The following is a 16,535-nucleotide window of genomic DNA, read 5'->3' as shown; positions in this document are numbered from 1 at the left end:
CCTCTTTAAAAGGGGTTTGGCGCCGCCAACCGCCGGCTAAAAAAAAACAACCCAACTTTTGGGCGTCACCAGGCTTTCTGCTTTTGTAGTGGCGAAGAGTCGATCTAATATTGAGCGGGGCGCCCTTGGAAAAGGGCCAAAAGTCTTCCGCCGGGCACAAAAGGAGAGGGGCGCCTGGAAAGCACTTCGGGTGTTTAGGGGGTGCCTGTACTAAGGGAAGGGGGGGGGGGCAAAAGCGAATTTGCAGGGGGGGGGCTGGGTAGGGCTCCCTTTTTTAAACGGGTTCTTGGGGGGTCGGAGTTCTCGAAAAGCAAAAAAGGAGTCGGTGGATCACTTCGGCTTTCGTAGATTTTGGTAGAGACAAGTTCACCTAGCACAGGGGGCGCCGTTTCCTCTAAAGATATCGCCTACGCAGCATCACTGTGGTATTGGTGTCATTGCTTCTGAGAGAATGTCTCTGCGGCACTTCCAATATAACTGGCGCCAAAGCCCCCCCTCCACCGTCTGGCGTTCGGGGCCTTTGCCGGCGCTGGCAAGGGCTCCGCGCCCACGGCGAAGGGGAGAAGGCCAGAGCGGTGCCTCGCGACGGGAGCCGGTGGTGAGGTCCTGCATGGCGGTGCGGCCTGCGCGATCGTGGGCTGTGGACGCGTGTGCTCCACCCGCTGGGCGTGCAGAGTGCCCGCGTGGCTCGAGCGCAGTCCTCCCGGCCCTCGCTGCCTCCTGGTGTGCGGCGCCTGGGCCGCCCCCGGGGATGTGCGGCGTGGGGGCCCGGATGATGGGCGCGGGTGGGGTGCGGCCCGCGGTGTGTGTGGGGTGGGCGGCGTCTGGGGCGGAGGCGGTGCGGAGATGGCTGCGTTGGTGGCGGCGCGGCAACGCGTGTGCGGACGGCTGCTTCGCATGACCGCATGAGTGTCTAAGTGGCTGAGCTGAGTCGGTGCCGTAGCACACTGTAGGGTGCAGAAAAGAGCGAAGCCGAGGGTGAAGAGAAGAGGTGGGCGAGTCCTAGTGAGCAGACGCGGTAAGCCGAAACCCCTTTCCATGGAAGCGGTGCCAGTAGGAGAAAATTGAAAATGGGAAAATACTAATGTTAGTTGCAAAACCTCTAAAAGGTAGATTTTTGTGTAGCTGAGAATTGAGTGTTTGCTGGGTGTGGAGGTGATGGATATATGAAAATGTTTTTGTTTAGTCTAATGCCCTTGTGTGATGGTTCTTGAGGCACTCAAGTGAGCCATGAGAGTGGAAGGTAATTGATTGGGAAAAAAAAACTGAGTGCGGTACATTGCACAGGCGCTGCTGCCACGACAGAAAGAGCTAGCATGACAGCTGTGATGACCATAGTGGCAAAATCTTAGTTCACTGGTTCGAGTGATAGAGTTTACTGGTACCCTTATCTACCCTGCCGACTAATTTTTTTGCATTTCACACAACAACTGCAATTGCTTACAATAACACAGAAAAGTCTATATCATAGAGACGCAACGGTGAAGATGGCGGTTCCAGTTCGAGCGAGGATTCCTTTCTCCAACCAGACTAATCTAGCCCGGGAAACCTGTCATAAGAGCACCTCGCAACCCCTAATATCTCGGGCAATCGAGCCGAATTTTGTGTCAGAATACTGTTCTGAAATTTTGGACTACTTCCTGGAGGTCGAGCGCGTTGTTTACGGCGAACGCATGTACATGGATCGACAGTCTGAGATCACTGACAGGATGCGCAAAATCCTGATAGATTGGCTGGTTGATGTTGTTGCAGAGTTCAAACTGCATCCCGAAACATTTTTCCTCGCGGTAGACATCATTGATAGATTTCTTTTCATCTACAGTATTCCGCGCGCGAAGTTGCAATTGATGGGCGTTACAGCTGTCCTGATCGCGGCTAAGCACGAGGAAGTCTGGCCACCAACGGTGAATGATTGCGTCGCTGTGACAGCTAACACCTATGCCTCTGATGAGGTTATCGACATGGAGTTTGACGTTGTAACCACCCTTCGGTTCAAGTTTACAGTTCCTACAACGTATCCTATAACTTGCCGACTGTTGGACAACTGCCGTATGGGGCGTGCAGTATGTAACGCGACGTTTCTGTTTTTGGAGAGTGCAGCCCACTGTTATTCGCTTTTGCAGTTTCTGCCGTCGCGCATTGCAGCAGGTGCTGTTCTTCTAGGGACACTTTTGATTCGCCACAACAGGTCACAGGACGTCATTTCACTTCAGCGTCTCTGGGAGATGGAAGTCTTCCCATTTGCTCGGGGCATTAGATTTGAGGAGCTGCAGCCGGTTACTGAGCAGCTCCTTCCGTTCACTCAGCGCTTGTGCTCTGGATCTTCGCGTCTTCAGGCTGTTCGACGCAAGTACTCATCTCACGAATATGACTGCGTAGCGGCTTTGGAATTTCCTTTAGTTTCAGGTTCGGGGTAAAAGGTAAATCTCCTCTTAGTTTCTGGTATTTTAGCGACATCACGAGTGTAGAACTTTTTTACAGTATACTATAGAGTTAGATTTACTCGTTTTTTTTGACATTGCGGGTCTACGGTATTTTTTCCCTTTACACACCTCATGTATTCAGGGTAATCAGTTATGTTTTTTTTTTCGCCTTTAGGCCACTCGAGAGTTAAACTGACTGATACGTTATTATGTTCCTCATTTCATCCCGTGCTCATTTCTCAGTGGGCATACACTTCTCAGTCCTTCCTCCGAAAAATAAAAAAAAAAGCAGAACATTGAAACAAAGCACAAAGTCGGCCACGCTCAAGCGCCGCCTCAGTGGAGGTCCTCCAGGTGTTTTTCCTCTTGAAGCCTTAAGACCCGCCGTTACGGAAACACCTCGCCATATTTTCAAGGCCCTGTGCCGGCGCTGTGGGTGCGCCGCGCAGCCCCACCATCCCTGCCGATGCCGGGCCGCCTCCGGCGCTGGCAAGGGCTCCGCACCCACGGCGAAGGGGAGAAGGCCAGAGCGGTGCCTCGCGACGGGAGCCGGTGGTGAGGTCCTGCATGGCGGTGCGGCCTGCGCGATCGTGGGCTGTGGACGCGTGTGCTCCACCCGCTGGGCGTGCAGAGTGCCCGCGTGGCTCGAGCGCAGTCCTCCCAGCCCTCGCTGCCTCCTGGTGTGCGGCGCCTGGGCCGCCCCCGGGGATGTGCGGCGTGGGGGCCCGGATGATGGGCGCGGGTGGGGTGCGGCCCGCGGTGTGTGTGGGGTGGGCGGCGTCTGGGGCGGAGGCGGTGCGGAGATGGCTGCGTTGGTGGCGGCGCGGCAACGCGTGTGCGGACGGCTGACCTGCACGGCGAGGCCGCGTGGCGCACAGTGACAGTGCCAAGGGTGGGCGGGTTGGGGTTGAACTCGTGCGTCGTGTGGATGAAAACGCCGGCGGTGGAGTGAAAAGTGAAAGTGTCTCATGAAAAACAAGAGACGCGCCGCAGTTCTTTTCACCCATGGCAGAGTAGCTGCCAGCCAGGGGTCTGAGCAGGTGCTAGGCCTCCTGAGAGTTTTGTGTAGAGCAATCGCTTTTCATCCCTCAGCGTTTTTGCTTCTGTTGTACCTGCACCACTTGCACTCGCGGGAGCACATACCCCTTTCCTAGCAGAGTGCCCGAGAAATCGCTCGTAAGGAAGCGAAGGCGATATTGTGACCACTAAGGGTTTCTGAAGAAAAAAATATGAAGAACTGTACTGCTCGTACGCAGCCGGAGAAGCACTACCGATTTGCTCCTCAGAGCGAGAACTTGCCCTTGGCAGTGGGTGCTAATTTTCATGACGACCCAATCAATCGAAGCACACTGAGGAAAAGCCACAACTTGCTGCTCGAGAGGAAAACGGATCACGCCCCTCACACAGAATACCGCTACAATGGCCAACCACTCGGAAGCTCTCGTTACGCCGTTGAGTCTGTTGCTGCTGAAGATGAAGCGGCTGTATGGAACGGGTGGTTCTCCGAGGATTTCGCCAAAGAGGATTTAGACAATTTTGTCGTTCGAATGCTGGGGTACTTTACCGAAAATGTGCCAGAGAGTAGCATAGAGAAGGAGCGCGTGCGCAAGGTGTGCATCAGCTTCTTTGTCATGGATGATAGTCTTTCCATAACTGAAATCAGTCAGCGGAATAGCGGCTTGGGCGAGTCGAAAATCCTCTCCCGTCGCCAGGTCCCTAAAGACATGCGAAACCCGGAGAATATTTTTCTCCTGAGCGACTTTCGGGTGGGTGGTACTGTGAAAATTTATGGTCAGACGTACCACATTGTTGATATGGACAAACGGAGCCGCCGCTACTTTCGCGAGGTTCTGGAAAAAGACGTCCCTGATGCGCTGAGCATTCCCCAGGATTCTTTCAGCCGCACAGCTGCCGTCTCAGCGGAGCGACCGACGAAGCGAGTGGTGACCTCAGACGATATGGATCGCAAGCGCGCTATCGAGCAGCAGCTGACGGGTATCTACACAAAGCACTCTACGGAGGATATCGCGATAACAAAGGAGTTCTTGAAGAACAATATCAACGAGCACTTAACCTATCTGGCACTGTGGGATGACCGCGGCAATCTTAGCGGGGACTTACACTACTGTGTGATGAGAGTGTTCCTTGAAAACAACGCCATTGAGATTGCCGAGCACAGAGCGGAGAACAGCGGCCGATGGGGAGGTCCGATCTTGATACAACGGCAGCGAATTCCACACCCTTCCGCCGATTTGACGCAGAGTCGGTATCAGCAGCACACGTACGGGAAGCTGATGAAAAACGATTATTTGTGCCCCGAGGATATTCAGATCGGCGAGACGTATGTGATTTACGGAAAGCCGTTCTACGTGTACGACAGTGACGCTTTCACCCGTAATTATGTCAAAGAGAAGTACCAGTTAATCCTCAAAGACGCTGTGGATATTACTCCTTTCGAGGCGTCGGAAAAGCGTACCTCTGTCTTTTACCCACCTCCGCCAAACGGCTTCGGTAGCGAGCGCGAAACTAGAAGCAACTGGCTTTCTTTAGTTGGAAAGCCGGCAAGAATCGACCATGAGGTGGCGCAGCGCGAATCTGGCCGAGTGATGAAGTTTTCGGCGAAGCTTGCCAAGCCGGTAGTTGCCGGCGATGAAAGTCGAGAGTTTGTAATTTCCTTTCACCGTGAAACCAAGGAGCTTGAGATTTTTGAGAAGCCGAAGCGAAATTCAGGCATGTTGGGCGGTCGATTTCTTGCAAAGGGAGCGCACCGCAAGGACATGCCAAACGGGACAACAGTACCGTTTTCTCCTGATGATTTTCAGGTAGGTCGAGTGGTCGACATTTATCGGCGCCCGTTTCTCCTTACTGGCCTCGACGCCGGAACGCAGCGAATTTTAGACGACTCTGACAAGATTGTCACCGAAGACCGCATCAAGTATCTTGTGGTGCTGCTGAAGCAGCTTCTGGACCTCAAGTTTACACGCGCGAGGGAGGCTTTTCTTAGACTTGCACCACAGGGCACCCTTGGCTATGCTCAGGTGAAGGAGTTTCTGCGTGCATGCAGCTGCAACATCACGGACGAAGAGGCGCTTCTGGTTATGCAGAACTTATCCCCTGGCACCAACGGCGTGATCGGCTACGACGACTTTCTTCAAATCGTAGACGTCTCTTCTGAGTCGATGGACGAGGCCTCGCTTACAACCCGGTCTATCCGCAATGTCAACATGACCAAGAACGATCAGCTGAAAGCTAGCGCCACCTCTTCGCAAGAGAAGCAGCGACGTAAGCAGCTCCGTGACATGCTGAAGTTCAAGCTAATTCAGCGGAAGGGAAGTGTGCAAGAGCAGTTTCGCTTACTGAGCGATCACAGCGCCAATTCGAGACTCAACCGCAAGGCGTTCCGCAGCTCCCTCAACAGGGTACTGCACTTGAACATGAGCAAGAGTGACGAGGACACGGCAGTGTCTCTGCTCTTCGACGGTGTAGAGGATGAAAACGGTGACATTACATACAAACAGTTCCAGGAGTTTGTGGACTCCGTTGACGATAGTTGATCATCGTTTTAGCGGGTCTCGCTTGCGTCAGTCTTTCTATCCCTTCTGCTCCGAGATGTACCAAGCTTCTGGCCTGTCTTTCCTTCTCTTGGCGGGCTGTCGAATATGTATGCATAGTATTTGTGCTGGGCAGCTGATGTATCCCTATGTAGCACACAGCCTGCTTCTGGCGACGACAGCCCTTCTTCTGTACTACTAGTTTGACATGTACCGTACCCATTTTTGTGACTTGCAAACTGACCACCACCACACAAAATGAGCGAAACGGATAACTTTGCTGCAGTGGAGCGTTCGCCAAGGAAATTGAGGCTCAACTTCCCTCGTTTGCACAGAGTACAAAGGGAACAGAGGAGCACCAGACACCAGGGAATCCTATGGATGGCTCTCTTCAGAGTCTTGGCTCGCTTTGCATTAAAGTATGTCCCTTTGCGCCCACTTATGATGCTTTCGGTCTTTCTTTGTGGAGGAACTCGGTCTAAGAAGCTTCTCTCGCCTTCATTACTGTCTTCGTTTCGTTAGGTGCTCCACCCCATAGCGCGCCCTTTCGGCCTGGGCAGCCTGGCGCTTCACCGACCGAATGTTATGGCGGAGGGCGTGGCTGCTGTTCGGGGCCGGCGGCACACAGGGCGGCGTCAAGAAGCTGTCCGCCGTGAAGGTCGACTATTGTGACTGGGCGCTCAAGGAGAGTACACGAGCACTTATCGGTTCCATGCATCATCCTCTCGTAACCGAGTACTTGCTCCGTCTTCATGAGAAGCAGGTTGCGCTGGATAAGTGGCAGGAGGAGTCTATGGGCGACGCGAAAGCTGATCCGCCTGTGAACAGTGTAGATGGCTCTCAGTTTGACTACGTGCGGTGGCAAACCAAGTACCGTGACGAGCTTGACGTCGCGGAGAAGGTGTCTGTTGTGCTGCGGCAGCTGGACGAGAATGTTACGCTGAGCGAGCAGCTACAGAACAGGAGCGTGCGCGATGAGGGAGATGATGAGATGCTCGACATGGTGAAAGAGGACATCGCCACGCTCACCGACCAGCTCCGGTTGCTGGAGGGTGAGGTCAATGCGGTGATGGAGCGCCGAATCGGGTCTGAGGATATGGTAGGGTCCGCGACGAACATATGGAATATCAACGTTGAAGGGAAGGCCGGCGGCGAGGAGGCGAGTCTCTTCGCAGCGGAGCTGGCGGAAATGTACCGCATGTATGCGACAGAAGTCTGCAAGTGGACGGTTCGTCCACTGGCCAAGGACGACGGCAGTGAAGCCGCCAACTCAAACGCGTTTCAGGTTTGTGGGGAGGGGGTCTATCGCAAGATGCATCACGAGATCGGCGTTCACAAAGTGCAGCGCGTGCCGGTGACAGACGCCGCAGGGAAAATGCAGACCTCCACCGCGGTTTTCACGATGATGCCGGTGCTGGATCCGGTGTCAGTTGACGTTCACGAAAAGGACTGTAAGATCGACTTTGTTCGTGGCTCTGGCCCAGGTGGACAAGGCATGCAAAGCAGCTCCAACTGTGTGGTGCTCACGCACAAGCCCTCTGGTATATCTGTCAAATGCCACCAGTCTCGCTCGGCCCTTGGAAACAAAGAGCTTGCATTACAGATGGTAGCGCAGCAGATTCTGGCGCAGCGTGTAAAGGAGCAGAACAGCTCCCTGCACAAAGCGTGGCAGAACCAATGGAGCAGCGGGGAGCGCTCTGACAAGATGCGGACATACAATTACCCACAGAATAGAGTGACGGACCACCGCATTGGGAAAGACTATGCCTTGTCCTCCTTCATGGAACATGGCAGCGGCTTAAAGAGCCTTCACGAGGAGCTCAACGACATCAACGATCGAGAGCAGTTGGCGAATGTGCTTCTCAGGCACATCAAAGGTGGGTTTGGTAGCGTCGTATAGCTGATTCAGACGCTGAGCGCAGGTGCTGCAACAGCGGACACTGCGGAGGGCTTTGCGGCAGCCGCCATGGACGCAACGTTTGGTTTCAGTTTTTCTACAGAGGCTGTGTAAGGCCATATCCCATCACATCTTCTCCCCTTTGCTCAAGGAAGCTGAGGGGCGGTAGCACTCAGCTTCCTTTCTCATTGTTGCTTTGGACGGGAGCGCACCTGCTGCACACTTGCATCGCGTACCTCAACTTTGGCCCGGCATACCGCATACGGTCTTTGTGCTTTGCGGTTCAATCGCGGTTAGCCCCCCTGCTGAACTTGCTCGTATCTCATGGTTGCTCTCTCTACGTCGCTTACTGTTATTGCCTCCTTCCCGTCTACGCTAATGGCAGAGGCAGCGAGTCCATGTTTGTGAGCTCAGTAGCGGCCGTGCAGACATCGTTCGCATACGCTTTTACAAAGGCAAAATACAAACTTAAGGGAGCTGAGGCGTACACTATCGAGCGGTTGCTCCTCACAGGGTCTTTTTCTTCGTTTCCTTGATCGATTTGGACGTGTAGCCTCCCGTCATGCCTGAACAGGCCGGTGCGAAAGCCGACTCAGGCAGCGCAGTCGAAGGGGTGCCGACGAAGCCAGCTCCGACCACTCTGTTTCAGCGATGTGTGCGCAAATGGATGGATTTGGTCGACTACCTGTCTACCTCCTTCCTTGGTGGTCCGCGGTGCATTAAGTTTGCGCATGTCATCAACTTCCAAAAGTGCACGACCCTCTTTGTCTGCAGTGCCATGATGTGGAGGTCTGGAAACTTCTCCGCGACTGCGACAACGTACACTGCATTGCACGGCAGCTACGGACTCTGCTGGTACCTGAAGCACCTGGTTTTCCCAGACCCACGGTGGGATCACAAGATCACCATCGCGAGCTCCATTTGCGCGTTCACGGCGGTGCTCGGCCCTTACTGGATCATCGCCTACAACGCCATAATGCGATATGCAGAGCGATCCAACGTCGCTCTCTGCGCGGCGACAGTGGTGTACGCTCTAGGCCTCGCAATCATGATGGGGGCCGACGGGCAAAAGTACTTCGTGCTGCGAGAGCGCAAAGGTCTTGTCACAGATGGCTTCTTTGCTCGCACGCGGAATCCTAACTACCTCGGTGAAGTGCTAATCTATGGGTCGTTTGCCTTCGTGTCGGGCTGCACAAGCTCGTGGGCGATCTTGCTGACGATCTGGACTGGCCTGTTTCTACCGTCAATGCTCTGCAAAGATATGCGAATGAGTCGCCATGCTGGCTGGAAGTGGTATGCAGCAAGGACCGGGCTCTTTTTCCCACGTATCATGTGAAAGCCCTGATGGTGGAGGACACCTCGGGGAATGAGGCGCCTGTGCCTGTGCCGGCGCTGTGGGTGCGCCGCGCAGCCCCACCATCCCTGCCGATGCCGGGCCGCCTCCGGCGCTGGCAAGGGCTCCGCACCCACGGCGAAGGGGAGAAGGCCAGAGCGGTGCCTCGCGACGGGAGCCGGTGGTGAGGTCCTGCATGGCGGTGCGGCCTGCGCGATCGTGGGCTGTGGACGCGTGTGCTCCACCCGCTGGGCGTGCAGAGTGCCCGCGTGGCTCGAGCGCAGTCCTCCCGGCCCTCGCTGCCTCCTGGTGTGCGGCGCCTGGGCCGCCCCCGGGGATGTGCGGCGTGGGGGCCCGGATGATGGGCGCGGGTGGGGTGCGGCCCGCGGTGTGTGTGGGGTGGGCGGCGTCTGGGGCGGAGGCGGTGCGGAGATGGCTGCGTTGGTGGCGGCGCGGCAACGCGTGTGCGGACGGCTGACCTGCACGGCGAGGCCGCGTGGCGCACAGTGACAGTGCCAAGGGTGGGCGGGTTGGGGTTGAACTCGTGCGTTGTATGGGTGGATGGACGCGCCAAAAAAAGTGTTGACGCGCACAGGAACGGAAGGGAGGGAAACTCAGCTAAGAAAATGAAGGGCAGAGGATGCGGGTGCCAGTTTGCTGAGAGCGTGACTTTGCGCTGTGTTAGCGGCTATTCTTCGTTATTTCCCCGCCCCTATTACTGCCCTGGAGAGCGTCAGTCGGTCATAGGGGCTGCTCGAGAGTTTGATGACCATCGCTGACGGTTGAGGGAGGCGCATCAGGAGCGACTGGGGTGCCCACTGAGAAAAAAATGTTGAGTGCATTTCGCATTAGTCACGGTGCCCTCCCCCCACCCTCTGCGGGTGGATTCTGCAATGGTTGCTCAGCCATTGATGGCGCTGGGGCAGGTCCACGGCGCGCAGGGGCCTGTTGGTCGAAACGCATCATAATGTGTGTGCGCTTTATTGAATGCCTCGCGCCGCTGCTGCCATCCACTGGAGATCATTGTATACCCCTGCTCTTCCACGCGCGTGCCGACACGCACACTACACACTTGGTCATCGTTTGGGGTACTGCGATACTGAGAAAAAGGGCGCAGAGGTCATTTCCTCTCGTTTACGCAGTCCTCTCCAACGTCTTGAGATTTTTTTCCCGAAGAGTCGCTTCGAGAGATTTGTTTCCCTCGCCCTCCGCAGCTCTACATTCGCTTGAAAGCGGGAGCCGGCGACACAGGCGCTAGGAGGCGAGAAATGTATGCCACAGCCACTACGGTTCACCGTACCAGGAGGCCGTACCCTCCACCGGACGACTCAAAGCACTATACCGAGGTGCCACCAGCGACCGTGAAGCAGTACAACCCAATTTTCCGCGCCATAAAGCGTCTGGGCGTAGATTTCGGAATTATGGACCTGGATGCTGGGGAGAGGGTAGCGGTTTTTATTGCTGCTACCCTCTTGGTAGCGCTTTTCATTGGCGGGCCTATTTACATCGTTCGCTACGCTTTCTCCTAGAAGAACGTGCTCTTAGCTGCATCCGTGGGCGCTAGCTTTCTCTTTCTTCTTGCTGCCCTTCTTTACGCAGGACTGTCTTCACATGACCCACGGATCGGGGCCTACAAATCTCACTTGGCGTCTTCTGTGGTGCCGGAGGCATAGAATCGACCGTTGCTGCGTGTGTGTGCAGCAGGACGGAGGAGAGCCCAACCCCAGTTCTCCCTCTCCCTAACGATAGGCAGCTGAGCATCGCAGCTGCTACCATTGCGCGGGGGGTGAAAACCGGGGAAAGAGAATACGAGGAGCACTGCGAGGTGCGATGGCGATAAGAGGTATCGTCTGCTCTTATCAGTTCCATGCGCACTCGCTATGCCAATCAGGTAGCAGAGCGAGAGAGCGAAAGGCGACACTCATGCCGACCTTTTCAGTGTCGGCGCCATCTAACCCTGCACTCAGCTCAGGGCACCCACTCACACCTTTGTGCAATCCTCAACTTCGCCGTTCGGATTTGCTCTCGGGCGCGCATGGGGAGGAGGGTGTGTGCTTGCCACCGCTTCCATTTCGTCTGTCCCTCTTCCCCATTTGTTGAGTGTCTCTCTTCCTTCTCATCTCACCCTACTACCCCCCGTATTTTGCATTGAACTCGCGTTGTTGCTGTGGACATCTCGCATCTCTTCGCACATGCTGCCCGACGCGTTTAACCCTCTGTTCGATTGCCGCGCCTTTTTCTTTTTTCGCGAAAAGAACTAACAAGTATGGAAGCTGAACATCGCGCAAAGAGAACACCTCAATATGGGCAGCATGCGCCAAGTAAAGGGCTATACAACGGAGAGGTGTACAGACTAACGGTGCCATGATGAGCCACTGCGTTTTGCATCGTTCTCTGATTGCTCGAGCTTCAAAGAAGCTGTTGCCTCGCTCGAAACGTACGACTGTGTGTACTTTGGGCGTACCTGTGCTGAGGGAAACATGGACACTGGTACAATGAAATGCCAACACTCGAGAGCAGCAGCTGCTGTTTGTGCATGCGAGCTGACGAGCCGCTCACTAACCTCTGCCTCCACATGTCTTTCTTTGCTCCTTTGCTTGATTTTCTCCCCCCTCTCGACTCGTCGACCGCGACACCACACACACACACACGACTGTCGTACCTGGGTCGTAGCATCAAACGAAGAGAAAGAAGCTCAGTGTGCACACGAAGGTGAATACAGAGAGCAACCGTCAAGTTTTTCGTTTCCAAACCGCGCCATTTAAAAAAATTATTATTCAGAGCATCACTCACTTCTTCCCTCTCTCGACTCCCCCAATCGTCACGCGCATCTTTCCCTTTCACGTCTTTCGGCGTACTTGTGCTTCTGCATTTCGTGCATAATTTCCATCCAGAGCGTACAAGAACTGCTTTCTCATAGACGTACAGCAGTGCTCCCTCTTTTGCTCTCAGCGCGAGTCTCTCCTTTTTCCCTAAACCAGAAATTCTTTCGCAGGGTCCTCCTCGTGCACGTTCTGCGTAGGCTTGGGAAGCAACACTCGTATTCGTTAGACACGAACTGGCAACACAGAGCCCCTCCTTTCTTTTTTTGTTAGGCTCCCGCTCATCGATCGTACGGTGCTAGGCCAGTCCGAGTTGCTCCCTCTCTCTTCCACTTCAGGCGCATCGGCAGATAACGAGGTGGCTTGGTGGAGCAGAAACAGCGAACCACCCCTTCCTTTCCCCGCTCACTCAACCAGACCCCGCCGGGCACAGGGGAGTGAGCGGGTGTGCTTGTTCATCTCAGTGATTCGCTTCCCCCCTCCCCCCTTACGCAGCTCTTTCTCTCGTCTCCCGTTGTTGGCTTCATTTTCCCCCTTTTCTGCAGTGATTTGGGTCTCACTTTTTTTTGTTCGCTTCTCTTTCGGCTCGATATTATTTTGCTCGTTTCTTGTGTACCATAGCTCCTTTGTTTACGGTTCGCTTTTTGGGGCGCTTCTTTTACTCATTCCTCTGTGCGCGTGCGGGACTTCTCTGCCATTCCGCTTCCATCTCTTTCTGCCTCGCTCTCTCTCTCCTTCGCACAGCCTTCAACCTGTGAACGCACTCTTTCACTCGACATCCCGCGTCTCTTGATGACTATTCGCTGCACTTACGATTTCTCTTCTCCTCCTCTATTGTCTTCGCCGTTTGCGACAATTTTTTTTGCGCTCCATTTTTTCATCTTCACCCATTTTTCTATCTTTGCCTTGCGGCGCACTCTACAGTGAGGGAAGCAGTACGCCATAGCTTCACCAGCAATTCGCAGACGCAAATCCCATCCTTTCTCTGCTCCACCCCACACCCTGCTGTGCCTGCCGAGAAAGTAAGGACAAAAAGAAGAGGCTGGAAGTGTGAGCCTTTTCTCTCTCTCTCTCGCTGTGTCTGTCCGTGCATGCTGGTGCATGAGGCAATAGTCTTGGCGAGTTGCAATTGCTCAGCGCGCCACATACGAGTCATATCGTTGCTATCGGGGTCAGTAACCACACTTTCACGTCCCCACATACCATTCAACGCCTACCAGAGATACCTTTGTGACACTCCCTAAATATTTTTTCCCTTCAGGCTTCCCTGGAGGTTTCTGCTTCTCTGCATGATGGCGGCAGTCTCGCCGTTCCTTTCGCTGGTGGATATGTACGATTACCTGCCCAACTTTGATGCCGATTGCGACCTCCAGGTTGGTGACTGGGTTGTTGTGCAGCCGCAGCGCATGGCTGCGTTGCTCGGCCCGCTGATCAGTGCGTGGGAAACCGTGCCGCAAGGTCATGCACTATCCTCCACCTCCACCTTTGCGCCGCGGTACGCCTTAAGCCAGCTTCTGCCTGAGCCTCTGACGCTCCGGAGGCGGTCGCTGGCGTGGAACCGTACAGGGCTCGGCTCTTTCTCTACACGACTACCTCGGCTTGCCCCATTGTCCATGGCGCGAGCGCATTACTGCAAGCGAAAGCGAATGCACGTGGCCGATGACAGCCCGATAGCCGCAAGGGACAGCAGCGTGCTTGGTGATGATGCAAGCAGCGGAAACGGCAATCTCTACCTGCATGTGCGTTTGGGCCTTCTCACTCCATCCCGCCCGTACGTTTTTGGGGGCTTGGATATTGTAGAGGTGCTGGGGTGGCCATCTGATGGCGTGTGCACCGAAGAAGACAGGGCCGCGTGCGCTACCCCTAGCTTAGCAACTCGACCGCCAGCTGTTCTGTACTTGAACCTTCTGACTGGAGAAACACTTACGCGCGAAGAAGCAGTGCGCCGCACATCGAAGCTGATGCCATCATACACTTCTTCTACCGCAACGTGGTCCTCAGCGATCGAGGCCGCTGCCGAGAAGGAATGGCAGCAGTGGGTGCTTCGACGAGCATGCATCGCTCAGCAGCAGCCATGCGGGTAACTGCACTCACGAGTTCCGAAAAGCGCAGCGGCAACAAATAGAACGTTTACTGGGCCAGCAGAAGCAATCTAAACGTGTGCAGAAGACGGCACCATGTCCTCCCCCGCTCTCTCTTACTCCTCAGTCCCTGTTGAGAGCAGGGTCGGCAGAGAGGATGGGTGCCGAGTACGGAGCGTGTTTCTAACCTTAGTCTTTTTTCTTTTGTTGATCTCCTTCGCTTCCCTCTCTCTCGGTCTCCCTCCCCTGCCGATACGTATATACGTGTGACTCTCCCTTGCTCCTTCCTCTGTTCACCCCCCTTACACATGCATCCCCTCTTTCACCCCACCCCCTCATTCTTTTACTCCCCTTTTTTCGCCTCTCTTTTTTTCCTTCTTTCCAACCTCCCCTTCCTCATCTTCCACCTTCTTCGATACTGCTTGGCCGCACCCTTCCACTCTTTTCCCCCTTTTCCTGTGTGCGCGCTTCTCGTTTTCTCTGTATTCTTCCTCTGGGTGTTGGATTCCTTTTTCTTCCTCGCTGTCCATCTTTTTTTTTCACCACCACGCCCACCACCACCACCATCATATCTGCTTTACACTATTAGCCTTCGCATGCGGTTATGACTACGAACTGAACAATGACAAGAGGGCAGCGATCCTTCTTTCGCCCCGCGCCTCATCGATTTCTTCCATTTTGGTTTCATTTTCCCCTTTCTCGTGCGCGTGTGTCGCACTCGCCTCCTAGTTGTCCCCACCCCCTTTTTTCGCTCCGTCTATTTTGACGGTTAATCTTCTCTTTCTTACCCCCTCTTCTCTATGCCATTCTTTTCGCTTTTTTTTTCTGTTTGCCCCTTTCCCCTTTCCTTCGCCTTCCTCGCCACTGTGGTCTGATTCTCTCTTGCACACAGCTTTTGTTTTTGTGCGTGTCGGTGTCTCTCTCCCGCCCCGTGACCTCCAGATGGCCTAGAAACGGGCCTGCTTAGGGTGAACATTTCACAGAACATTAACACCACGATCATGGACGAGCACGCGGGTTGCGCTGTCGCCAATACCTGCACTTCACATATAGGGAGGGCTCCCATGCAGTCGGTAGTGTATGCAAGAGGCATCTATCGGGGGCATCTTGTAGTTGGTCTTCAGATCGGCAAGGCGGTGTTGCCCCCACCTCTTTCCTTCGTTCTCTGCCTCTCTGTCTACGGATGGACGCGGAGTGTGTGACGGTGATGTCGAGCGCGGATGTCAGGCAGAAAATTCGAAAACGTTCTTCTTTTTCTTTTTCGACGCCTTTCGAATTCTCATTCGATTTCTTTTTGGGCTATCTCGAATCGCTTTTTCGTTTGTCTTTGCTGCTTCGAACGTTGCTGCGCTTCATTTCTACGCTCTTTCAAGGTCGCATCAGCCGAAGTACACATTCACGCCCATGCAGGCACCCCCCCTGCCGAGACGGAACGATCCACTATCCGTCTCCTTCGCTCCGTTCCCCTGGGCATCTCTTGGCTATGCGCCTCTTCACATCACGCGCCTTTCCGCAGTCGCTCCGTGCACCACTTTTTTCGCTTTCCTTTCCGGATGGATGGCAGGAACAGCAACGAGGGACGTTGAGGACATCTGCAAAGGGGCGATAAGGAGGAAAAACATGACATCTTACGGGCGAAGAAGGACGTGAACTCAGGTGTGTCCGTCCGTGTGTCTGTGTGTGTGTGTGTGTAACCGATCGTATTGCTTTCATTTCTCTCGATGCTTCGCGGTGTCACCCTGTGTCACTGCCTCCCTTTACTTCTTTCCCGTTCTTGGGCCTGTGTTGGCTATCCTATCTCTTCACTATCTTGGCTTGATCGTGCTGCCACTTCTTTCGCTCCCTTCTATTTTCTTGTTCTCTCTTTGCTTTGCTCACCCGTGCCGGCGCTGTGGGTGCGCCGCGCAGCCCCACCATCCCTGCCGATGCCGGGCCGCCTCCGGCGCTGGCAAGGGCTCCGCACCCACGGCGAAGGGGAGAAGGCCAGAGCGGTGCCTCGCGACGGGAGCCGGTGGTGAGGTCCTGCATGGCGGTGCGGCCTGCGCGATCGTGGGCTGTGGACGCGTGTGCTCCACCCGCTGGGCGTGCAGAGTGCCCGCGTGGCTCGAGCGCAGTCCTCCCGGCCCTCGCTGCCTCCTGGTGTGCGGCGCCTGGGCCGCCCCCGGGGATGTGCGGCGTGGGGGCCCGGATGATGGGCGCGGGTGGGGTGCGGCCCGCGGTGTGTGTGGGGTGGGCGGCGTCTGGGGCGGAGGCGGTGCGGAGATGGCTGCGTTGGTGGCGGCGCGGCAACGCGTGTGCGGACGGCTGACCTGCACGGCGAGGCCGCGTGGCGCACAGTGACAGTGCCAAGGGTGGGCGGGTTGGGGTTGAACTCGTGCGTCGTGTGGCTGGGCGAGCGGACTAATTAATGACGAATTCCTTTTCCGTT

General features: G+C 55.3%; 6 protein-coding genes across 6 annotated transcripts; all 6 read left to right on the top strand.

The window, feature by feature from the left end:
- Window positions 1-1,487: 1,487 nt before the first annotated feature.
- LSCM1_05355 (uncharacterized protein) lies at window positions 1,488-2,417 on the top strand (the record flags this gene model as incomplete). The annotated part of the gene is made up of 1 exon (XM_067322826.1): window positions 1,488-2,417. One exon carries the CDS (start codon window positions 1,488-1,490, stop codon window positions 2,415-2,417), a length of 930 nt encoding a protein of 309 aa, XP_067178191.1.
- A 1,235-nt stretch (window positions 2,418-3,652) lies between these two features.
- Window positions 3,653-5,977, top strand: LSCM1_05354 (uncharacterized protein; the record flags this gene model as incomplete). Its single annotated transcript, XM_067322825.1, has 1 exon — window positions 3,653-5,977. One exon carries the CDS (start codon window positions 3,653-3,655, stop codon window positions 5,975-5,977), a length of 2,325 nt encoding a protein of 774 aa, XP_067178190.1.
- Window positions 5,978-6,554: 577 nt separating this feature from the next.
- On the top strand, window positions 6,555-7,874 carry LSCM1_05353 (uncharacterized protein; the record flags this gene model as incomplete). Its single annotated transcript, XM_067322824.1, has 1 exon — window positions 6,555-7,874. The coding sequence occupies one exon, from the start codon at window positions 6,555-6,557 to the stop codon at window positions 7,872-7,874; it is 1,320 nt and encodes a 439-aa protein (XP_067178189.1).
- Window positions 7,875-8,433: 559 nt separating this feature from the next.
- LSCM1_05352 (uncharacterized protein) lies at window positions 8,434-9,207 on the top strand (the record flags this gene model as incomplete). The annotated part of the gene is made up of 1 exon (XM_067322823.1): window positions 8,434-9,207. The coding sequence occupies one exon, from the start codon at window positions 8,434-8,436 to the stop codon at window positions 9,205-9,207; it is 774 nt and encodes a 257-aa protein (XP_067178188.1).
- A 1,265-nt stretch (window positions 9,208-10,472) lies between these two features.
- Window positions 10,473-10,733, top strand: LSCM1_05351 (uncharacterized protein; the record flags this gene model as incomplete). The annotated part of the gene is made up of 1 exon (XM_067322822.1): window positions 10,473-10,733. The coding sequence occupies one exon, from the start codon at window positions 10,473-10,475 to the stop codon at window positions 10,731-10,733; it is 261 nt and encodes an 86-aa protein (XP_067178187.1).
- A 2,582-nt stretch (window positions 10,734-13,315) lies between these two features.
- On the top strand, window positions 13,316-14,110 carry LSCM1_05350 (uncharacterized protein; the record flags this gene model as incomplete). Its single annotated transcript, XM_067322821.1, has 1 exon — window positions 13,316-14,110. The coding sequence occupies one exon, from the start codon at window positions 13,316-13,318 to the stop codon at window positions 14,108-14,110; it is 795 nt and encodes a 264-aa protein (XP_067178186.1).
- Between the last annotated feature and the right edge of the window lie 2,425 nt (window positions 14,111-16,535).

This window comes from Leishmania martiniquensis, chromosome 25 (genome assembly GCF_017916325.1).
Source record: "Leishmania martiniquensis isolate LSCM1 chromosome 25, whole genome shotgun sequence".
Taxonomy (NCBI): Eukaryota; Euglenozoa; class Kinetoplastea; order Trypanosomatida; family Trypanosomatidae; genus Leishmania; species Leishmania martiniquensis.
Note: the sequence above shows the minus strand (reverse complement) of the source record. Positions and strands in the feature narration are given on the sequence as shown.